Source organism: Canis lupus, chromosome 24, assembly GCF_048164855.1.
Source record: "Canis lupus baileyi chromosome 24, mCanLup2.hap1, whole genome shotgun sequence".
NCBI lineage: Eukaryota > Metazoa > Chordata > Mammalia > Carnivora > Canidae > Canis > Canis lupus.
The window spans coordinates 32,933,978-32,953,920 of record NC_132861.1 but is presented as its reverse complement, the minus strand read 5'-3'; the positions used below and the strand labels follow the sequence as shown (position 1 = coordinate 32,953,920).

The 19,943-nt window shown below is 34.7% G+C and overlaps 1 protein-coding gene and 1 long non-coding RNA gene across 9 annotated transcripts in view; one reads left to right on the top strand and one right to left on the bottom strand.

Moving 5' to 3' along the window:
* The window catches only part of PPP2R2A (protein phosphatase 2 regulatory subunit Balpha), an 85,788-nt gene extending 66,851 nt beyond the window's left edge, over window positions 1-18,937 (top strand). For all 8 annotated transcript variants that reach the window (XM_072796212.1, XM_072796209.1, XM_072796211.1 and 5 more), the window contains 7 exons: window positions 3,586-3,751; window positions 8,279-8,391; window positions 9,090-9,267; window positions 10,364-10,528; window positions 11,685-11,854; window positions 14,770-14,861; window positions 17,937-18,937. In XM_072796212.1, the coding sequence (XP_072652313.1) occupies window positions 3,586-3,751; window positions 8,279-8,391; window positions 9,090-9,267; window positions 10,364-10,528; window positions 11,685-11,854; window positions 14,770-14,861; window positions 17,937-18,216 (1,164 nt within the window). In that variant the 3' untranslated portion in view covers window positions 18,217-18,937. The remainder of the gene's footprint in view (window positions 1-3,585; window positions 3,752-8,278; window positions 8,392-9,089; window positions 9,268-10,363; window positions 10,529-11,684; window positions 11,855-14,769; window positions 14,862-17,936) is intronic.
* The window catches only part of LOC140615994 (uncharacterized), a 76,659-nt gene that overhangs the window by 17,528 nt on the left and 39,188 nt on the right, over window positions 1-19,943 (bottom strand). The window lies entirely within an intron of this gene.

Sequence of the window (19,943 nt, the reverse complement as noted above, 5' to 3'; positions counted from 1 at the left end):
TGATAAAACTGTCCTGTCTCAGCAGTGCTCCTTTGTCATAATTCAGGGCTATTTCGGGGCCCTTTGTTCTGTTCCATTGGTTTATTTGTAAGTACTGTGTGAGTACCACAGTGTTTTATTACTCTGCTTTAAAACTTGGTCATGTATAGTATCCTTTATATATTTATTAATTTTATTTTTTGAGATGTTTAATTTGCATTTTTATGTACTGTGTCTTCAGTGCACATGAATACTATATCTCACATCTCATTTTGTTTCCTGTTTTTTTTGTTTGTTTGTTTGTTTTTAAACTAAGGGCTACGTTTTCAAGATCTTTTTGTCTTGCTATATGTACCTCTAACCCATTTCTCCTCATGTCTGCACTATACTCTTAATTGCCAGGTTAATTCCAACCTCCTTTACTGTACCAGCACCACCTTTTACTCTTTCTGGTCATTTAGAAAATCTTTATTGAATCCCTGTTATACGCCAGACACTATTACATGTTTTGAAGATAAAGCTCTTTTAAACTTTTGTATTTATGTTTAAATGTATATATATTTATTTATATAAATAGATTGGTTAAGAAAGTAGGTCCTCTGTTAGTGAAAACAGGCTACAGAAAAGGGAGTTGTAAACAGCCTTGCAAGTAAAACACAAATATGCAGCCTTTCTAGAATGTGTCAATTCTCCATGATTGTAGGGAAATTTTGAAACAAAAAAGCATTTTTAAGTGCATTCTTCTTTGACACAGTGTTGACAGGGAATTGCATTTCCTTTTCATATTTTGCTCACTGTACTTAGTTCATACTTGCTCGCTGTCATGATCATTGTAATAATAGAAACATCTCTCCCTGAGTTTTAGGCAAAATCTCAACCCACTTTTGGCTACGAGTCCAGCTCTCTGCAGTCCATGAAGTCAGTCTCCATTCATGCATCTTTTTTATGGTTTCTTCTCTTTGTTACTACTGCTGTCATATCTGCTGCTGTTCTTTGTTCTTGTTGATTTGTTTTTTAAAAATTCTTTCACTGTAATTTTAGTAGAGTTTAAGGAGTATGGATATTAATATACAAGTCCAGCCTAGCATCTCTAACTTTGTAGGCATAACATTCTTGTGTAGTGTATTCTTTTCCTCTGTTGAAAAGAAACATTGCTTCTTGAAATCCATTAAGACTGCTAATCTCGAATCGCCTCTATGATTCTGTTTTTGCATTCTTTAATAGATGTTTAGACCATGTGGTAATTATTGAGTCTTTAGGGTGATGGGGTTGTTTTGTTCATTTGTTTTAGAGGGTGTGTTCCTATGTTTGTGTTTTTCTTACCATCTTTTATGTTGTGACCCATATAAACCCAGTTTTTGCATAAAGAACTGTATGTGTTTGCCTTTCGTTCTCTATATCGCTTACCTGAATCAAGTGGACCTACTTTTTTTTTTTATTAAACTAAGGTTTTAGTAAAACCTTACACAAGTTACTTAAAGGTAGAAGTAGGTTTTAAATCTCTCTATAGGGATCCCTGGGTGGCGCAGCGGTTTGGCGCCTGCCTTTGGCCCAGGGCGCGATCCTGGAGACCCGGGATCGAATCCCACGTCGGGCTCCCGGTGCATGGAGCCTGCTTCTCCCTCTGCCAGTGTCTCTGCGCCTCTCTCTCTCTCTGTGACTATCATAAATAAATAAAAATTAAAAAAAAATAAAAATAAATCTCTCTATATTTGTAGGACTTGATGTACACAGTGCTGTAGTTTCTTAAGCTCAAAAAACAGCATTCATATTAAAAATTGAATTGCTGAAAAAAAAATTGAATTGCTGTTAAGGGGTTTTTTTGAGAGTAGCACAACAGACCTTTAGAAACAGTAATTTTCGGTAAAAGATTTATTGAATTTCTTATAAAGCAATAGTAGCGTATACATATTTAATAGATTAGGTTATGTGATTTGGCATAAAACTGTGGTAAAGAGGGGCACCTGAGTGGCTCAGTGGTTGAGCATCTGCCTTTGGCTCAGGTCATGATCCCCAGGGTCCTGAGATCGAGTCCCACATTGAGCCTGCTTCTCCCTCTACCTCTCTCTATGTGTCTCTCATGAAGACATGAATAAATAAATGAATAAATAAATAAAATCTTAAAAAAAAAAAAAGAAACTGTGGTAATGAGACTAGGGTTTTTTTTTTTTAATTTTTATTTATTTATGATAGTCATACACACAGAGAGAGGGGCAGAGACACAGGCAGAGGGAGAAGCAGGCTCCATGCACCGGGAGCCCGACGTGGGATTCGATCCCGGGTCTCCAGGATCGCGCCCTGGGCCAAAGGCAGGCGGCAAACCCCTGCGCCACCCAGGGATCCCGAGACTAGGGTTTTAATCCCCAGTGGGGATTATGTTTTTTGGTATGCCTTGCATTCTTAATATTGGCAAACTCAATAATAATTGATACTGCTATCAGAGGGTTCAAATATAACTGGAACCATGAATGACCAAACCAGATAATCAAGCTGCTGTACAAAAACAACCCAAAACAAGCTTTTAAGGTGATGATTCACTAAGGTTTTCTTTTATATGTAGAACAATAATGAGCCATTCTTTTAATCAAGTCATCTTAAACATTTCATTTGATAAATTCACTTTTACTTTTGAATAGTTGGCTATCAGTAATATCTTTGCTTTAAACTATTTTTCCATAGGTTCTTCTTTGAACTAGACTTTTAATGTTTTTGACGGAAAGATTTTTAATCATGTGATAATAGGTTAAAAGGTGAAATTCTCTCATGGTTATAATTCTCACTTTTGTGAAGATACTAGTGTTAACTGAAGAAGTTGACAAGTAGTTGCTTTAGCTAATAGTTTAAACTGTATTCACTTACCCAGATACTAACTGAAATAAATCATCAGTGTGTGCTAGGCTCATAAGGCTAACTTAAGGAGAGGAAGAAATTGTCGATGGGTTTGTGGGGTGAGGTTTGCTGGGTAATGCTTTATGTGAACTTAATGAGTCACAGAGCTCTGTAACTGTGGTCTTGGGAGAAGCTGGGGTCAGATGATACTATTACATTGATGGAGTTCTTAAATAAGAGTTTTTCAGCAGTGACATGACCTAGAGACAGGCATGGGAAAGGAAGAGGAGGAAGACAATACATCCAATAAATAACTGATTTATGGTTGACCCTACAGTGGACAGAGAAAGTGTGCCGCAGCCAGCTGTTTTCTAACAAGCTTTTATTTATTCTTCCCTTTTAATTTTTTATTTTAATTTTCCCTTTTTAAAAAGGTGAGCGCCCTCATTAAGGGTGCTTAGATTTTTTTTTTTTACTAGTAGTCCTCTACTATTTATTATATAATGATAAATTAGTAATCAGATTGATCAATATTTTAATGTCATTTTCCTATTGAATTGGGCTCAGGCTTTTTATTAAGCTTTTCCATTTTTTGTGAGGAGCTGTTTTATTTATTCCTAAAGGCCTTAAATATTAAAAAAAAAAAACCACTATAGTTGTATTTAAGATGCAGGTAATTAATTAACCAGAATTTGCAAGGTCTGTTGGAATTGATTGCATGTTTATGTTTTGAAATATTTCTCAACAATGGTCCAAATATTTTTGTTTCCATTTTAGAACAAAATCCAGTCTCATAGCAGAGGAGAATATAATGTTTACAGCACCTTTCAGAGCCATGAACCAGAGTTTGACTACTTGAAAAGTTTAGAAATAGAAGAAAAGATCAACAAAATTAGGTGGTTACCCCAGAAAAATGCTGCTCAGTTTTTATTGTCTACCAATGGTAAGTGTTAAATTTTTTTCCTTTTATATGCCTTTTATATATGTGTGTGTACATATATCCTGTACAATACTTAACTTTTACAAAGAGGAATAGATGTTCAGAGAGTTCTACAAATAGACACTTGGAAATAGACGTCTTCCCTATACATGATGTGTAAATTCTTCTTTGTCTTCCCTTTTTTCTTTTAGTTTTTAAATTCTATGAAAAAGATCTCAGGTGTCCATATTCTCTTGGTATATACACACTCTGTAGTGAAAAAAGAGGACTTTACCACTGGATTTTAGATCAGGTACCATTTGTGCCACATCTTGGTTTAGTTGCCTTTGGCACATTATAACACAAGTCAAATTTTCCTCATCAGCAAACTGATGATGGTAATAATGTAATAGTATTGTTATGGGTAGTAAATGTGATATATATGATGATGATGATGATGATGATGATGATGATGATAAATGCCCCAAGCAGATGTGTTGGGACATACATAATTCACGTATTGGGATATTTGTTCTTAGTAATTTTGGCAGTTCACTTCTTACAGGATAAAGTATTTTTCTTTTTAATAATGGGAAATGTTTAAAATAAAGGCTGAACTAGAATAAGAAAGTCCTATGTACCCATCATCCAGCTTTAGCACTTCTCAGTTCGAAGCCAGTTGTTTGTTCAGGTACTTCTGCTTTCCCTCCTCAGTATTGTTTGGGAACAAATCCCATTTCGATTCATTTATGGATTAAATCTTAATTACCCCTCACTTCTCTGTTCATACTTGCATGTGTGTAACCAGATGAGCCTTTCTAGACAGTAAATTCTACAAACGCTCAGTAGAGGGAGAGGCCCTGGGAATTCTAGTCGTTGGGTCTTAGGTATGTGATCCTATCCTGTGTAGTATTTTCTATAGACAATCAACAGTGTCTCCCAAATAGATATACCATGTGAATTTTTAAGTCATTGATTAATAATACAAATTATTTTAAAGGGCACTACACAGTGCATTGTAGGTTTCTGTCTTTTGTTGTTACTGTTAATGAGCACTAAATAAAATACAATTATTTGGGGCTACATTATTTTTTTGTGATAAAAAACAGAACCCACTGTACAAGAATGATACAAGTGGGAATTTTACAGACTGTTGTGTCTGGATGTGGTGGGATGGGAAAAGGATGGAAGGAATAGAACTTAAGCTATATCTGGAGAGCTTTATTGTTTACAAAGAAAGAAAATAATGGGAAAATGTCAGTATCTCTTAAATCTAAGTCATAACTTTATATTATCTGGTATGTTTGCCTCTGTAAGATTGAGAATAACAATTCCTCTTCCCCTACATGTAACAGTCCTTTTGGCTCATAAAAGATGAACTCCTAAAGGGAGGTGGTGGAAAATAGCATGAAACATCCCCCACCTTTGATTGACTAAAAATAATCTCACTTTGGTCTTATATGGATTTCCCATGGTCATCATCAACCGTCCAGTGTTTCCCAGGTCATTTTTATTCACAGAACTTCACAGTGGCCTCCTTACAATTTTGGTTCATTTAATTTATCTTCACGTAACTTTATTCTCTTTCATCTCCTTTTGCTTTCTCAGAGTTTTCCACAATTCTTCCACATTGCAAAATGTCCACCTCTAACCTATTGACCGTGGATCTTGAATATATGAGTAATACAGAGTTTACCAGTAAATACCTTGTGTTTTAACAGCTGTTAATAAGTTTTTTAATAACAAAGCTACATTCATTCCCACAAGGAAACTTGGTAGATGGTTTTCCCTGTCCTACTCTCTCTTTATGGTGAGAGAAACACTGGGACTTTTGGACTTCTGGAATACTCTTTACTCATTAGTATTGACAATGTAGGGAAACACCATAGAGCACTCTTAACCTTTTGGAAATGACAGATTTCTTTAAGGAATCCAATAATACTCTTACAGAAAAATACATATATTTACATAATTTTGCATGTAGTTCTATGGAGTTTGATTATTGTCACATACTTCTAGTTGGCCAAAAACTACAGTTAATTAAATCACTACTATAGAGCTTAATTTTGACTTTTTAAAAATTTGTCCTAATTATTAAAATATTTTATTTCTGACATGCCTTGTTTCCAAGCATTGCACTGAAATTGTATAGTACTTTTCTATCCTGTGTTTATGCTATTAAGTTTTTTAAACCTCTTAAGTGACAAATTTTATCACATAAAATTTTTTTTAAAGTGTAGCATATTTTTAAAAATCTGTTTATTCAGTTCTTCGTGATTTAAAAAAAATTAATTTTCTTCCTAAAACACTATTAGAAACCACAAACTAATTACATCTTATTTGAAAATTTTGATAAGTGCATGGTGATTTATCTGGACCTTTGGTAAGGATGATGAATTTGTACAGGGCACAAGGCAGTTATGGGGGTTGGGTGAAGGGAAGCTTTTCATCCTTATTTTTAGATACTCCCAAAATAATGAGTTTAGGCTTGACTTATTAATAACATTTGGGGACAAGTAAAATATCCTAAAATATATAGATCTTTACCTAACTTATATTTTATATGTATATCTATAAAATAAACATAGTACATAGAAAACACATACAACTTAACTTCATGATAATTCTAACCAAGATCACTAGGGTTTAGATGAAATATTAGATTACAAGTTAGTAAAGTTAGCAGTTCTTTTCTGCTTATACTCCTCTTTGTAAAGGTTATTCGCAGAGGTAGCTAGCATGCTCTTCACCACCAGGCGGAGAGAGGTGGCAGGGCTACAGGAGTCCCTGCTACCTCTCTATATGATAAAATTTTATAAAGTATCTCTATACGCTATTTTTAAAAATTGTACCAAATTGCTTATGAAAGGACCATTAAGAATGATAATGAATGCAATTTTAGGATTATAACACAAAGCATTAAATAAACATGCATGAGTCTGTAATGATTTTTTTTTGTAATGATTTAAATAAACAATTAGTTGAATAAATAAGCAGGGAGGGGAGATGCTTCTTACAGGAGAATTTCAAATAATATTTGGATGGATGCTTCTCCTTATAGGGACTGTAACTTGGTTCTTCTTTAAGTGTGGACTGGACTTAGAGATTCATTTCCAAAGAATAGAGTATGAGAAGGGGGAAATTAGTAACTGTGCAATGGAGAAATCTGGCAGATACTGCCTTAACCAAGTGAACAGAATTATCATCACCAGTGGAAAAGTAATGTTGATACCATGTATACCTTCTTTTCACCTCTGGTATTCTTCCTAAAAACCCAGTGATCCCAGTCTGATCATGAGAAAACCGCAGATATACCCAGTAGAGGGACATTCTTTAGTACTTTACTGCTGCTTCTCAGAACTGTCAGGATGACGAAAAATAAGAAAAGTCTGAGAAATTGTTAAAATGAGAGAGACTAGGGAAACTTGACAACTTAATACACTGTTGTTTGGATCCTGGCATAGAAAGGGATGTTAAGTAGAAAACCTGGTGGATTCTGAGTAAAGTCTGGAGTTCAGTTAGTAGTAACATACAATGTTAATTTCTTGGTTTTAACAATCATACCTGTGGTGGCGTAAGATGTTGACATTAGAGGAAATTAGATGAAAGGTATAATGGAAACACTGCTATCTTTGCAACTTTATTGTAAGTCTAAACTTGCTCCAAAATAAATGTTCATTATAAAAATACTATTTTATATATTCTTGATACCCACAAATTTTGTCTTAAAAATTTGGGGACATAGCTTTATTTTATTAATTATTTTAAAGATTTTATTTATTTGATAGAGAGCCAGAAAGCATAAACAGGGGTGGGGAGAGTGGCTAGCAGAGGGAGAAGTAGGGAGCTTGATGCAGGGATTGAACCCAGGGCCTCAGGATCATAACCTGAGCTGAAGGCAGGAGCTTAACCAACTAAGCCACCCAGACACTTCAGGACATAGCTTTAATTGGTCTTTTTTTTTTTTTCAGACTCTGATGCCAACTTGACTTGAATCCTTAATACAACAGGGAAGGATTTAAACAGAGGCATCCAGTCTGTAAAGGAATTTGTTGAGTCTTTGGTAGGATCTGCTAGGAAGTATGGGACCAAGGGAGATAGATACTCCTCTCTCATTTTTATTCTAAATTATAGGCTATCTTAATAAGTCTGCCATTTATTTTCTTTTAAAAATAAAATATTAAGTATATATATGTATGTGTATGTACAGATATATAGGTGCTTATATACACACACACAACTTTTCTCCCCTCTAGCTTTAATTATTTTTAAAGGACAAGAGCCTGACTGTGACTTGATTTTAATATCAAATAGTACTTTGACTGTCATTAACATAAAATTTGTGATGTCTATACTGTATTTCTATGTATATGTGTTTTTTATTCACTGGGTAATAGGAAATTTGTTTTTTATTAAGTCATGTAAGAGATTTTATTCTTGAAATCCTTTTAGGTAAAAAATGAAATAGCATGTTTAAATGTGCCTTAAATGTTTTTCTTCTATTAGTATTGCTGGGGTTTTTTTGAGGACTTTTTTCATTTTTCTCTCCAGATAAAACAATAAAATTATGGAAAATCAGTGAAAGGGACAAAAGACCAGAAGGGTATAACTTGAAAGAGGAAGATGGAAGGTATAGAGATCCTACTACAGTCACTACACTACGAGTAAGTACTTAAGAAAAAAATAATGGTAATTCTGATGCTTAGGTTTCAGTATCTATATTATATATTCTAGATCCTGAGCAGAACTTGGATAGGATTAACTATAATCTGCACCCCCGTCCCCCAACAACTTTATAACCAGATAGGACATTAAAAACTCCTCTGTTTTAAACAACTGTGTCTCGCAGAGAGGTCCCACTGTGCCAGGGGCTGACCCAGGACCCAATACAGACTATGCCACACACTTTTGTCCTCATGGTTTGAATGTCAGCTATTACAACTTTAAGTTTCAAGATTAATTTTCTTTGAGATCAGAAAAGTAGAAATGGACCAGATACTGTAGTTGCAGCTAAGAATTACCAGGAATTAGATGCTTTGAGCTAATTTCCTTCTTAGCCACTTCAAACCAGAACATTTAGCTTTGCAAATCTCCAGCCAAAGATTTGAACTAGAAATAGAAAGCACAGTAAATCCTAATAGTATTCCTATCAATAAAAGAAATCAATAAATTGACCAAATTACTAATTTTTCTCCCTCATTTTAACATTTTAAGGATCAGCATCAGTTGCTTTATAAAACTAAATCTGTGTAATATAGTACATTGTTACCTCAAAAACTAGGATAAAGAACTGAACTTTAAATGCTGTTGTAAATAGAGAGCATTTTGTAATGACCATTTTTTTCCTGTGTCTTATTGACAGGTGCCAGTCTTTAGGCCCATGGACCTAATGGTTGAGGCCAGTCCACGAAGAATATTTGCCAATGCTCATACATATCACATCAACTCAATTTCTATTAATAGTGATTATGAAACATATTTATCTGCAGACGATTTACGGATTAATCTTTGGCATCTGGAGATCACAGACAGGAGTTTTAGTATCCATTTGGTTTCTTTTTTTGGTGTTTGGTAAAGAAGGCATGTTGTGCCCATACTACATTTATTTTCATCTCTCCTTTTATTTATTCTCTTTATAGTAGCTTCTTACTTTATGCCCCTTTTTCTTTGTGTTTAAGTGACTAGACAGTGAGGGAAGTTCTTTGATAAAGAGCATAATGTATTAATAGGATTCTTAGTATTTTAAGTACTATTAGACTAAGTTTAGTACTTCATACTAAGTACTTTGCTATGATACCGTGTATATTAAATACTGTTATACCTATAAAAATAGGCATTTTTTTAATGGTTGAGTTTTTTATAAAACAAATTTATGGAGTACTATTCATTAAAAATGTAATTACAAAAATATTCTTAGTAGAGTTACCAAAGAAATTCATATCTGTTATGAAGTGTTTGCAGTTATTATTGCTAGTGTTACTGTTTTATGTATTTTTAAGTAGACATCATTTGAAAAATCAATAGTTTACTGTAATTTATACTCTATCCACAGTATCTAAAAGAGCTTGTTTCTGTGTAGCATTACCAGTCTAGTTAGTGGAAAGTCCTATTTACTAACCATTTATATATTTTTTTGTTCTTTTCTAGTTTTTTTAATTGGGTTTATATATATTCTTTTTTTTGGGGGGGGTAATTCTTTTAAAGCACCTTTTTTGTTATTAAATGAATCCACTCCTTTGTGGTGCAGATAGGTTCCCCTTTTTGCCCCCTTAAAGTTTTTTACTTTTGTTTTATTTGGAATGTACACTAAGTCCTATTAATATTTAGGAAAATAAACTTACCAGTCTTTTCCTTATGGCTTCTGAGATTTGTATCATACTCAGAAAAAAGGGCCCCTCTTTTAATTATTTTTTTTTTTAGGCCCCTCTTATTTTAACATGATTTCTTCTGAGGTTTTTTTTTTCCCCAAGCATTAGAAGTTCTGATTCCTCTGGGATTTATACTCCTATAAGGAGTAGAATCCAATTCAGAATGAATATTTGTGTTTAAGTTTATGAATGAATTTTAGGTTTGAGAAATGTAGAATTATATTGCCCTTTTTCTTAAGTGGAAATTCCTTAATAAAATGCTATTCAGATATTGTGGATATCAAGCCTGCCAATATGGAAGAGCTAACTGAGGTGATTACGGCAGCAGAATTCCATCCAAACAGCTGCAACACGTTTGTATACAGCAGCAGTAAAGGAACTATTCGGTTATGTGACATGCGGGCCTCTGCCCTCTGTGATAGGCATTCTAAACGTAAGTATACTGTGTCTTTTTTTCAAGTGCTGTTTTCTGTTTTTGAAACTGTGACTAACTTAGATAGGTTTACAAGTCTAAAAACCTGTGTGCGCAGGGCCTCCTGTACCTTTTGGTAAGCTTTCTGACTCTACATGAGACATTGTATGTTATTCTACTGGAAGAACATAAAAGGCTTTCTTGGGAGCATGTCTGTTGATGTCTCAGTGGATATATTTTTATTTTTATTTATTTATTTTTTTTTATAAGAATTTTTTTAAAATTTTTTTTTAATTTTTTATTTATTTATGATAGTCACAGAGAGAGAGAGAGAGAGGCAGAGACACAGGCAGAGGGAGAAGCAGGCTCCATGCACCAGGAGCCCAATGTGGGACTCGATCCCGCGTTTCCGGGATCGCGCCCTGGGCCAAAGGCAGGCGCCAAACCGCTGCGCCACCCAGGGATCAAATGGAATGTTATTTTCGAGTAACTTGGGGTTGGGCTTTCCAGGTCTCAAGTAAAGTAGTTCTTTTCTTCCCTCCTAACCTCCCTTCTCTATTTTCCTCCCACCCTTTCTTTATTGCTTTCTGTTTTGAGCTTTCTAGGAAGACTTTTCTGAGAAGAGATTTCCTTGGTTTAAAAAAAAAAAAGTTTGAAAAAGCACTGGGTTAAAAAATTAAGGGGTTGCATTATTATTGTCTTCATGTTGTTGAGTATTTTTTAAATTCATGGAAATTGGTACATGTCTGTTACCAAAACAGTTCTACCTGGCCATAAAAAAAAATAAAATGTAAAAATAAAAGAAAATGTGGTATACATTTGGGTGGTGTGTTCCCTTGTGGTGACAGTACAGGCAAAGTCATTGAGGTATATACAGAACAAACCCAGTGCACTTTGAAGTCCGAAGTCCTGGATGTGCCTGGTTCTGCTAAATCAGCTGTAGGCCCCTGGAGCATACTATATATACTTTGTATCTTTGAAGTCAATGTTAAGTCATTCCCCTTAAGAAACTTACAGGGAGGTTACGTTCTTATAGTCAATGTTTTTCAGTTCTGTACTAGCCTATCATCTCTAGCTCACTCTTAGGAGGTTTGTGAATGGTTGTCTCAGCAAGGGCTTTGTTGAAGCCAGAATGTTCTACAACTTGCTTTTTTTTTTTTTTTTTTCTTGTTTTTAGTGTTTGAAGAACCTGAAGATCCCAGTAACAGGTCTTTTTTTTCTGAAATCATCTCCTCGATTTCCGATGTAAAATTCAGCCATAGTGGTCGATATATGATGACTAGAGACTATTTGTCAGTCAAAATTTGGGACTTAAATATGGAAAACAGGCCTGTGGAAACATACCAGGTATTTATAGTTTTTTCTTTCAGTTAGCATATACCCTATTTACTTCTAAGTCTTTATAGAGGAGGATTTTGTACTATGCATTAATCCCAATACTGCATGGTTGACCCTTAGGCTTTTTCTATAATTTGTGTTGTCTCTTCAGTTAAAGTGTGATATTGCTACCAGTTTGGTTCAATATTGACCATTTTTCCCCCACCACTGTCTACATTAATTTTTTTTTTTTTTTTAGATTTTATTTATTTATTCTTGAGAGACACAGGCAGAGGGGGAGAAGCAGGCTTACTGCAAGGATCCCGATGTGGGACTTGTCCCTGATCCTGGGATCATGCCTTGAGCCAAAGGCAGACGCTCAACCACTGAGCTACCCAGACTCCCTATCTACATTACATTTAAAATGAGGAGGGAAAAGTACTCTCATAAGGTCTAGGTGGGGAAGAGAATTAGGGAGAATGTCCAGTCCTAGTAGAGATGTCCTGGTTGGAATATGTGGAATAGTTGAACTAGAGCTTATTAATCTTGGCATGCCCAGTGAAATAGACTGGCATTCTGCCTTTTGGCTCTTAAGCTAAAGGAGAAGAGCTTGAAAGCCCAGAGGATGGCTTGAGTTGTTCAGCTGTCGGGTGTAGAATGTTAGTTCAGCCAGCCACACTACCATTGATTCCCCTATCCTTTTCTTCTGGAAAAGAGAATAAAGAATAAAGACATGCACAGCCAGGGACAGGAGCCCAGGTGGGGGCAAACAGAAGCCTGAGGTAAGCCCTAGACTACAGTGTAGAAGACACTTGAACACTGTGTAAGAATACAGAATTTATAAATGGTATCTTCTTTATGTTGTGTGTTTTCCATAAAATAAGAATGATGTTTCTCAAACTTTTTAATCCTCTTTGACAAACGTAAACTACTTAAGACTCTACCTTAATGGTATTTGAAAGTTTAAAATAAGTGCTATGTTGAAACAAAAGCCAAAGGGATACATCCTGCTTTGTTTTCAAATTACATTTGTGTAACTTCCAAGATTGTGATCTGTGTCCTGGGTGGTTCTCACTATCACCGCCACTGCCACCACCACCCCCTGGTTGCCATTGTGAATAATTGATTTGAACCTAACTTCATAGTCTTTTAAAATTGGTGAGAAACCCTTGTATGTGCATTGTCTGTGCATTCTAAAACTTTGCTGAATTATGTTTTACCTGATTTGCAGGGGATTTTTTTGCCTATACTGAAATTGATTAGTGATTCAGAGTAGAGTCCCATTTTATACTCAGTGTATGCAGATTCAACTGTTGTTGGATTTATATGAACAACTTACTGAGCTGTGTGTAACTAAAGAATATTTTGATTTTTGCCTTCTATCCTGACCGTATGTGGGCTGCAGTTCCTTAGTGTTTACAAATTTGTGCTTTATGTCACATAGACATGGCCTGAATCATTCCAGTATACTTAAAAAGTTGAAATGGACACTTAAAGTGACTTTAGGTTGTTTTATAAAGAATAGAGAATTCTAAGCATTTAGAAAGTAATTATTTTCTATCATTGATTCTTTTTTAAGGCTCTCTGTAAGTAAAAACAGTAAGATTGAGACAACACCCCCCCCCCCATCATAACAAGAACTTTGGAACTTTCCTGTTTTGTAATTTCAATGTTAAGATTGAAATGCTTTATTTCTCAGAATATATTTTTAAATACCAGATTTATTGTTTAGTTTATCCCCTTGTGAAATACTAGTAAGTATAGAGTTATACCTCAAAAAATAGGTCCATTTTCATTAAGTTCTAATATTTTACAATTTAAAAGAATATCAAGTGATAAATTTTTTTCAGTGATGCATACATTGAGTAACTATATACAAAATGATTCTTGAGCAACATGGTTTGAACCATGTGGATATACTTTATACATGGGCTTTTTCCTATAAAAATAAATACAGTACTGCAAATGTATTTTCCTTTTGGTTTTCTGAATACTTTCTTTCCTCTGGCCTACATTGTTAGAAGAATATGGCATGTAATACATATTACATATAACATACAACATAAGTGTTAACTTTGTTATCAGTAAGCTTCCCCAGCCAATTGTAGGCTATTGATAGTTCAGTTTCAGGTAGCCAAAAGTTACATGGGGATATTTATATATTTTTAAAAGATTTATCTATTTATTTGAGAAAGAGAAAAAGAGCATGAGCAGGAAGGGGCAGAGGAAAAGGGGGAGAGAATCTGAAACTGATACCATCTTGAGCATGGAGCCCGACAGAGGGCTCAATCTCAGGACCCCAAGATCACACCCTGAGCTGTAACCTAAGAGTGGGACCTTAACCATCTGTGCCACCCAAGCGCTGCTGTATGCACATTTTTGACTGTGCAGGGGGATTAGTGCCCCTAATCCTCAAACTGCTCAAGGGTCCGTTATGATTTATCACCAAACCAGGCTGTGCATTACATAGGCACTTGTAATGATAATGTAGACTTCAGTCATTTATACCCAGAAAATGGTATTTAAAAAGGAAGTAAAACATAATAATGAGTGTTATTTATCAGCAGTTAATGGACTGAAAAAAACAAATAACATATTCAACTATTGCTATAATAGTCTTTATTTTCTTATCTGTACCATTTAAAAATTTTTCTAGCCTATTTTAGTCCAACTTATAAAGAATTCATGTGTCATGCCCAAAGGGTATTTTTCTTTGTCCTACAGTAGGAAAATGTGTGTTCATGGAAGGGAGCTCATTTGTTTGTGAAAAGGATAAAATGCCTTTGTTGTTACTAAGAATTGAGTTTTTAATAAGATTACAGAGTATTATGTGTCTATATATCCTTAAAAAATGAGTTATTTAAATCATTTTTCTAATATCACTTAACAGATCTTGAGTTGTAAATAAGTATATCTATCGTAATATATTTACATTTAAAACCCAGGTTCATGAATACCTCAGAAGTAAACTTTGTTCACTGTATGAAAATGACTGCATATTTGACAAATTTGAATGTTGTTGGAATGGATCTGACAGGTAATTGATTTTAATTTGAACTTCTCATTCAAATGTGCATTTTACTGCAGGAAGGAAATATGCTATTTCACTTCTAGTATGGTTGCCACATTCACAAAAAAACGTAGCTTTTTTTTAGATTGACATAAGTTACAAATCCTCTTCATTTTCCCTCAGTTTGCTTGAAATAAATTCAGTAATCTTGTAGTAATAATAGCAGATGAAAATTAAACATTGTGTTTCACTAGGAAATATGAAAATACACAAAAAAGTCTAAATATCTTAGATTTAAATATCTTTAAATACTTTCCTTTTATGAATCAGATTAATGACAGTTTTGACGTGCCAATAATTAAAATGGTGAAATTTCATTTTGGTGGTTCCATCTCCTATGAAACAATTTTGAGAAATATTTTGGCAGTGGATAGTTCATGTGGAATGTTACACACCAGTTTTTCCAAATACATTAATATCTCATAGAAGTGGTAATTACTCTCTGTAATTTTAACCATATTACCATGAGTAATTAGGGTTTTTATAAGCCACAACTTTGCCATGGTGTATGATTCGTTTTTACTATATCATGGAAATGTATGCCATTATTTCCAAGGATAAAGTAAGTCTTAATCTTTCAGTTTTTCCTTATCAGTATTTACTATTTATTGTGTTCCAATAAAACAGATAATAACAAAAGAAAACATAATTTGGAATTACTTAAACTTGCCTTTCAAGGTCATTAAGGTACTTTTTATTTAATAGTTCAGTCAGTGAAGCTTGATAGCATTCAGGTTTCATGGTGTGTTCTGTGTTATAGAGGATGCTAGAACTTGGATCATTTGTCTTTAGTATGGTTTTTAATATTACCTTTATCTGAATCTAACATGACACCCACAAATAGGCTGGCCACAGTAAACCAGACTAGGAACAAGCAAGCTTTTGCCTTTGAATGCCACTGCTATAACCGTAAGGCATCAGGAAGGGTGAGGGAAAGGGAAGAAGAGAAAGGAGAAATTCGCAGACAGGAAGAGAAGGAAGATACTGATACACTACGATCTGAGGCACTGCTACAACCAGCTCTTCCTCATGTTGTTGAAACATACTGTTGGCAGTTTTAAGTTACGTTTCATTATCAAAAAGGAATATTGATTTCCCTTAACGTTTAAGAACTTGTTTTGAAGTAATTTCAGATGGGGAGAAAAATTGTAAGAGTGACACAAGTCTTATTTAGTCCTTCCTCAGGTTTTCCTGTTACTGTTTGCTATGTCAGTCTCTTCTCTTTATTTCTATCTCTATAAAGACACACAAAAAGATACACATACTTTATTTGTGAACCAATTGGGAGTAAACTCCGACTTGGTGCCCCATTGCCCTTAAACTTGTTAATGAGTATTTTCTAAAAGAGTCTCTGCTATGTAATGACAGGCAGACCTCTAAAGCAGAACAGTTCCTGTTGGCACAGTCCTCCCATCAAATCTATGGAGTTCATTAAAATTTCACCAGTCCTCTTAGCCATGTCCTTCCTAGCAGAGAAAAAAATCCAGTTGAATATCCAGTCCAAAAGTAACATTGAGTTGTCCTATCTCGTTCTCCTTTAATCTGGAATGATAGTTTTTTATACTTTCCTTGTCTTCTGCAACTGTGACTTTAAAAAAAAAAACAAAACAGGCCAATGATTTTATAGGATATTGCTTAATTTGAGTATTGTCAAATGTTTCCTTATGATTTAATTCAGGTTACACATTTTGGGCAGGTATACCACAGCATTTCTGAAATTCACAAATAGCCATAGACCTAGGTGTCCTAATCCATTTAAACCTCACAAATTCAAATAATACAAAAATGACAACCCAAATTACATAAATCATTTAAAAATAAATACAGTTGTATTACCCTTAGGTCCATACACCAGTTTGAGTTTGATTAAAATGTCAAGTGTCCTTTGGAGGAATTGACATTACTGAATAGATGGTAATCCTTTGTGTTTCACATATGACCTATATAATGTATGATACTTGTAAATAGTCTTTTTAAAGCATTAAACAGTTCCTTGATATTCTATAACCTTATTCACGATAGCAATTTAAACCATGGGGGAAGAACGTGGTAAGTAACCATAGCACCAGACACTTCCTAACTTTTTTTTTTCCCTAAGATTTTATTTATTTATTCATGAGAGAAAGAGAGAGAGGCAGAAACACAGGCAGAAGGAGAAGCAGACTCCCTGTGGGGAGCCTGTTGCGGGACTCAATCCCAGAACACTGGGATTACGACATGAGCCAAAGTTAGATGCTCAACCACTGAGCCACCCAGGTACCCCAGGCCCTTTCTAAATGAACAGTTTCAAACTTGTGAGGTTTTGCTTATTGGCTACTTTAAAACTTAGCAAATGTTGAGCAGTGATGGATGGAAAGTTGAACTGACAGAACTACCTTGGGTAGGGTTAAAAATATTTGTCCCCCCGCAAAAAGTGCTTAAATTGTATTTGATGTTACAGGTAAAATGATTTCCTGCTAATACAAAATTTATTTTCTACTCTCTTAATATTCTCAGTAGGAGATTTCTTGAAAGCATCCTTAAGCTAGGATTATCCCAGCCAGAGAAGGTCCTGGGAATGAATTCCATAGTTTATAATTTAAATCACAAAATAAAGCATTGGTTTCTGATGAACAGTTACATACTTTGAATTTTGAAGGGTTTCAGAACCTTTGAGCCAACAGTTGGCTGATACTTCAAGAATGTACCAGTGTGGTTAATCACATAGCCTGTAGTTGCGAAAACATTCAGCAGAGGTTATTTCAGTACTACTAAAAAGCAATAATTGAGAATACACCCAGCTTTAGTGATAGTTTTGGTCGTCATGAAAAGGAGTCATTAATAGAAATCCAAGTTAACTAGCACTAACTAGTACCAGACTAGTTCTAGTTTGTTTGAATGATTGGTCCCTTGGTTGGTGTCAACAGCCCTCCCCCTAAATCCAAATCTGCTTGAAGTAGCTATTTCCTGTGGAGTAATAGGCTAGGTTTCATCACTGAATCATTTTACTGAAGATAAACTTCTGTTCATTTATTTGACTTCATACTCTGTTTACTTTTACAGTGTTGTCATGACCGGATCTTACAATAATTTCTTCAGAATGTTTGATAGGAACACCAAGCGAGACATAACCCTAGAGGCATCACGCGAGAACAACAAACCTCGCACGGTTTTGAAGCCACGTAAAGTCTGTGCAAGTGGCAAGCGAAAGAAAGATGAAATAAGTGTTGACAGCCTAGACTTCAACAAGAAAATCCTTCATACAGCCTGGCACCCCAAGGAAAATATCATTGCTGTAGCTACTACAAACAATCTGTATATATTTCAAGACAAAGTGAATTAGGGTTGGCATTCCCAACAGAAGAGCCCACTTCCTGCTTAGTTGAGATAGTTGAATCTAGCATTCGTACCTAAAAAAGAGAGAGGTCCATTGTGGCGCCCTTTTCCAGTGTTTGACAATGTGCCATTCGACAACACATTTTTTATAGCTACATGGAGAGATCTCTGTGGATTCATCACTGTGGTGTTCTCCATGTCTGCTAGCCATGTAGGTAAGGGTAGGGCACTTTTAATTTAAATGACTTCTTGCACCATCTTGCCTAATGGACTAGATTGGACTGTATCAACATTGATTTACTCCACTTTTTATGCCTTCCATTGTGATGACGTCAAACACAGTGAAAGCCTTCAGTCATGCTTATGGGATTTAATTGTGTATCCTCATTACTGTATCATTTGTGGGGTACACCCCTCCCCCCTTTTTTAAATTAAATACAGCTCATTCTTACTGTGGCTTGTAGCATTCCTCCTCTTCTGGCCTCCTGGACTCTTCCCCTTCATCTCTTTTACCCTTGCCCCCTCCACCCAGTCTTGGTGGTGGTATATTAAAAAATGAAAGAACGAAAGCACACAAAATGAGTCAGTTTGGGGTCAGTGGTAAAGGGGGTATATGTTGCGAACAAATGTTTTAATAACAGTTGGCTGTAATCACTCCTTGCCGTGTCTGGCACCGAAAATAAGGAAAAAAATACTACTACTGAATAAAAGTGACAAAGAATGGAGAATCTGGTTTTCTTTTTTCTTTTTAATCTACCTCTTTAAGCCAATATTTTGTGTCATACTTTTGGGCGCAGTGAAATGAAATGAGTTTCCATTGTTTAATTGGTATTTTTGTTAATTATCTCTAAGAAGTGTTCTTTTACATGGTGAAGGAGAGGTCTTGGTTCTGTATGAACATGTTTTAAATATATATTGGTATTACTAAGGATTTCACAATCTATAAATTGCTAGAGATTTTTTTTTACTGTGGTTATAAGAGTATTGGATACATTGTATCTACACTTAACTCATCTGTTAATGAAATTGTTGTAAATGGAAACCAAATTTGTAGAACTTCATTTTTAAAGTCTTTTTACAGTGCTTAATTTCATTTTTGCCTTACTAAGTCAAAGACTTAAACTTTTTTAACAGGTTAAAACTTTTTTTGTCATTCAATCATAAAACATAAAACTATCCTCAAGTGATTTACAGATATAAAATTGACACTGCACTATTTTTTTTTGTATTTTACTGCTATCAAATCTGAATGAAATGTACTTTGCCGTAGATGTTTTTCCTCTATTTTTGGTTTTCCAAAGTATTAATATTAAAGACAAACTTTAAAGGTACAGTGTTCAAAAAGTGCTTAATGGACTCCAACAGCTGCCTCAAATAAAAATATAGTAATCTGTATATGATTACATTTCCCTTAAGTGGTGATACCTATCCAAAGATGAAGAGTACTCCTATTTTTAATAGGTAGAATGTACCTTTGTCAGTCTTGCAGAAGCTTTAATGAAGAAACAAATGGACTTTATTTTTAAAAATAAAATTTGAGTAGGCATTTATATTATTAGAGAATGGTCAGTGTGTTTTGGCTGAGCAGTAATAGACAACCTGGAATTTTAGAGGACTCTGAGTGCTTCTTCTATGTCCACTACCTATTGTTCTATTCTCATCAATGAAAAATGATTAGACAATTTGACCTTAATTCCCTCTACACTTATACAAATATTATGTTCTTGTAAGTTA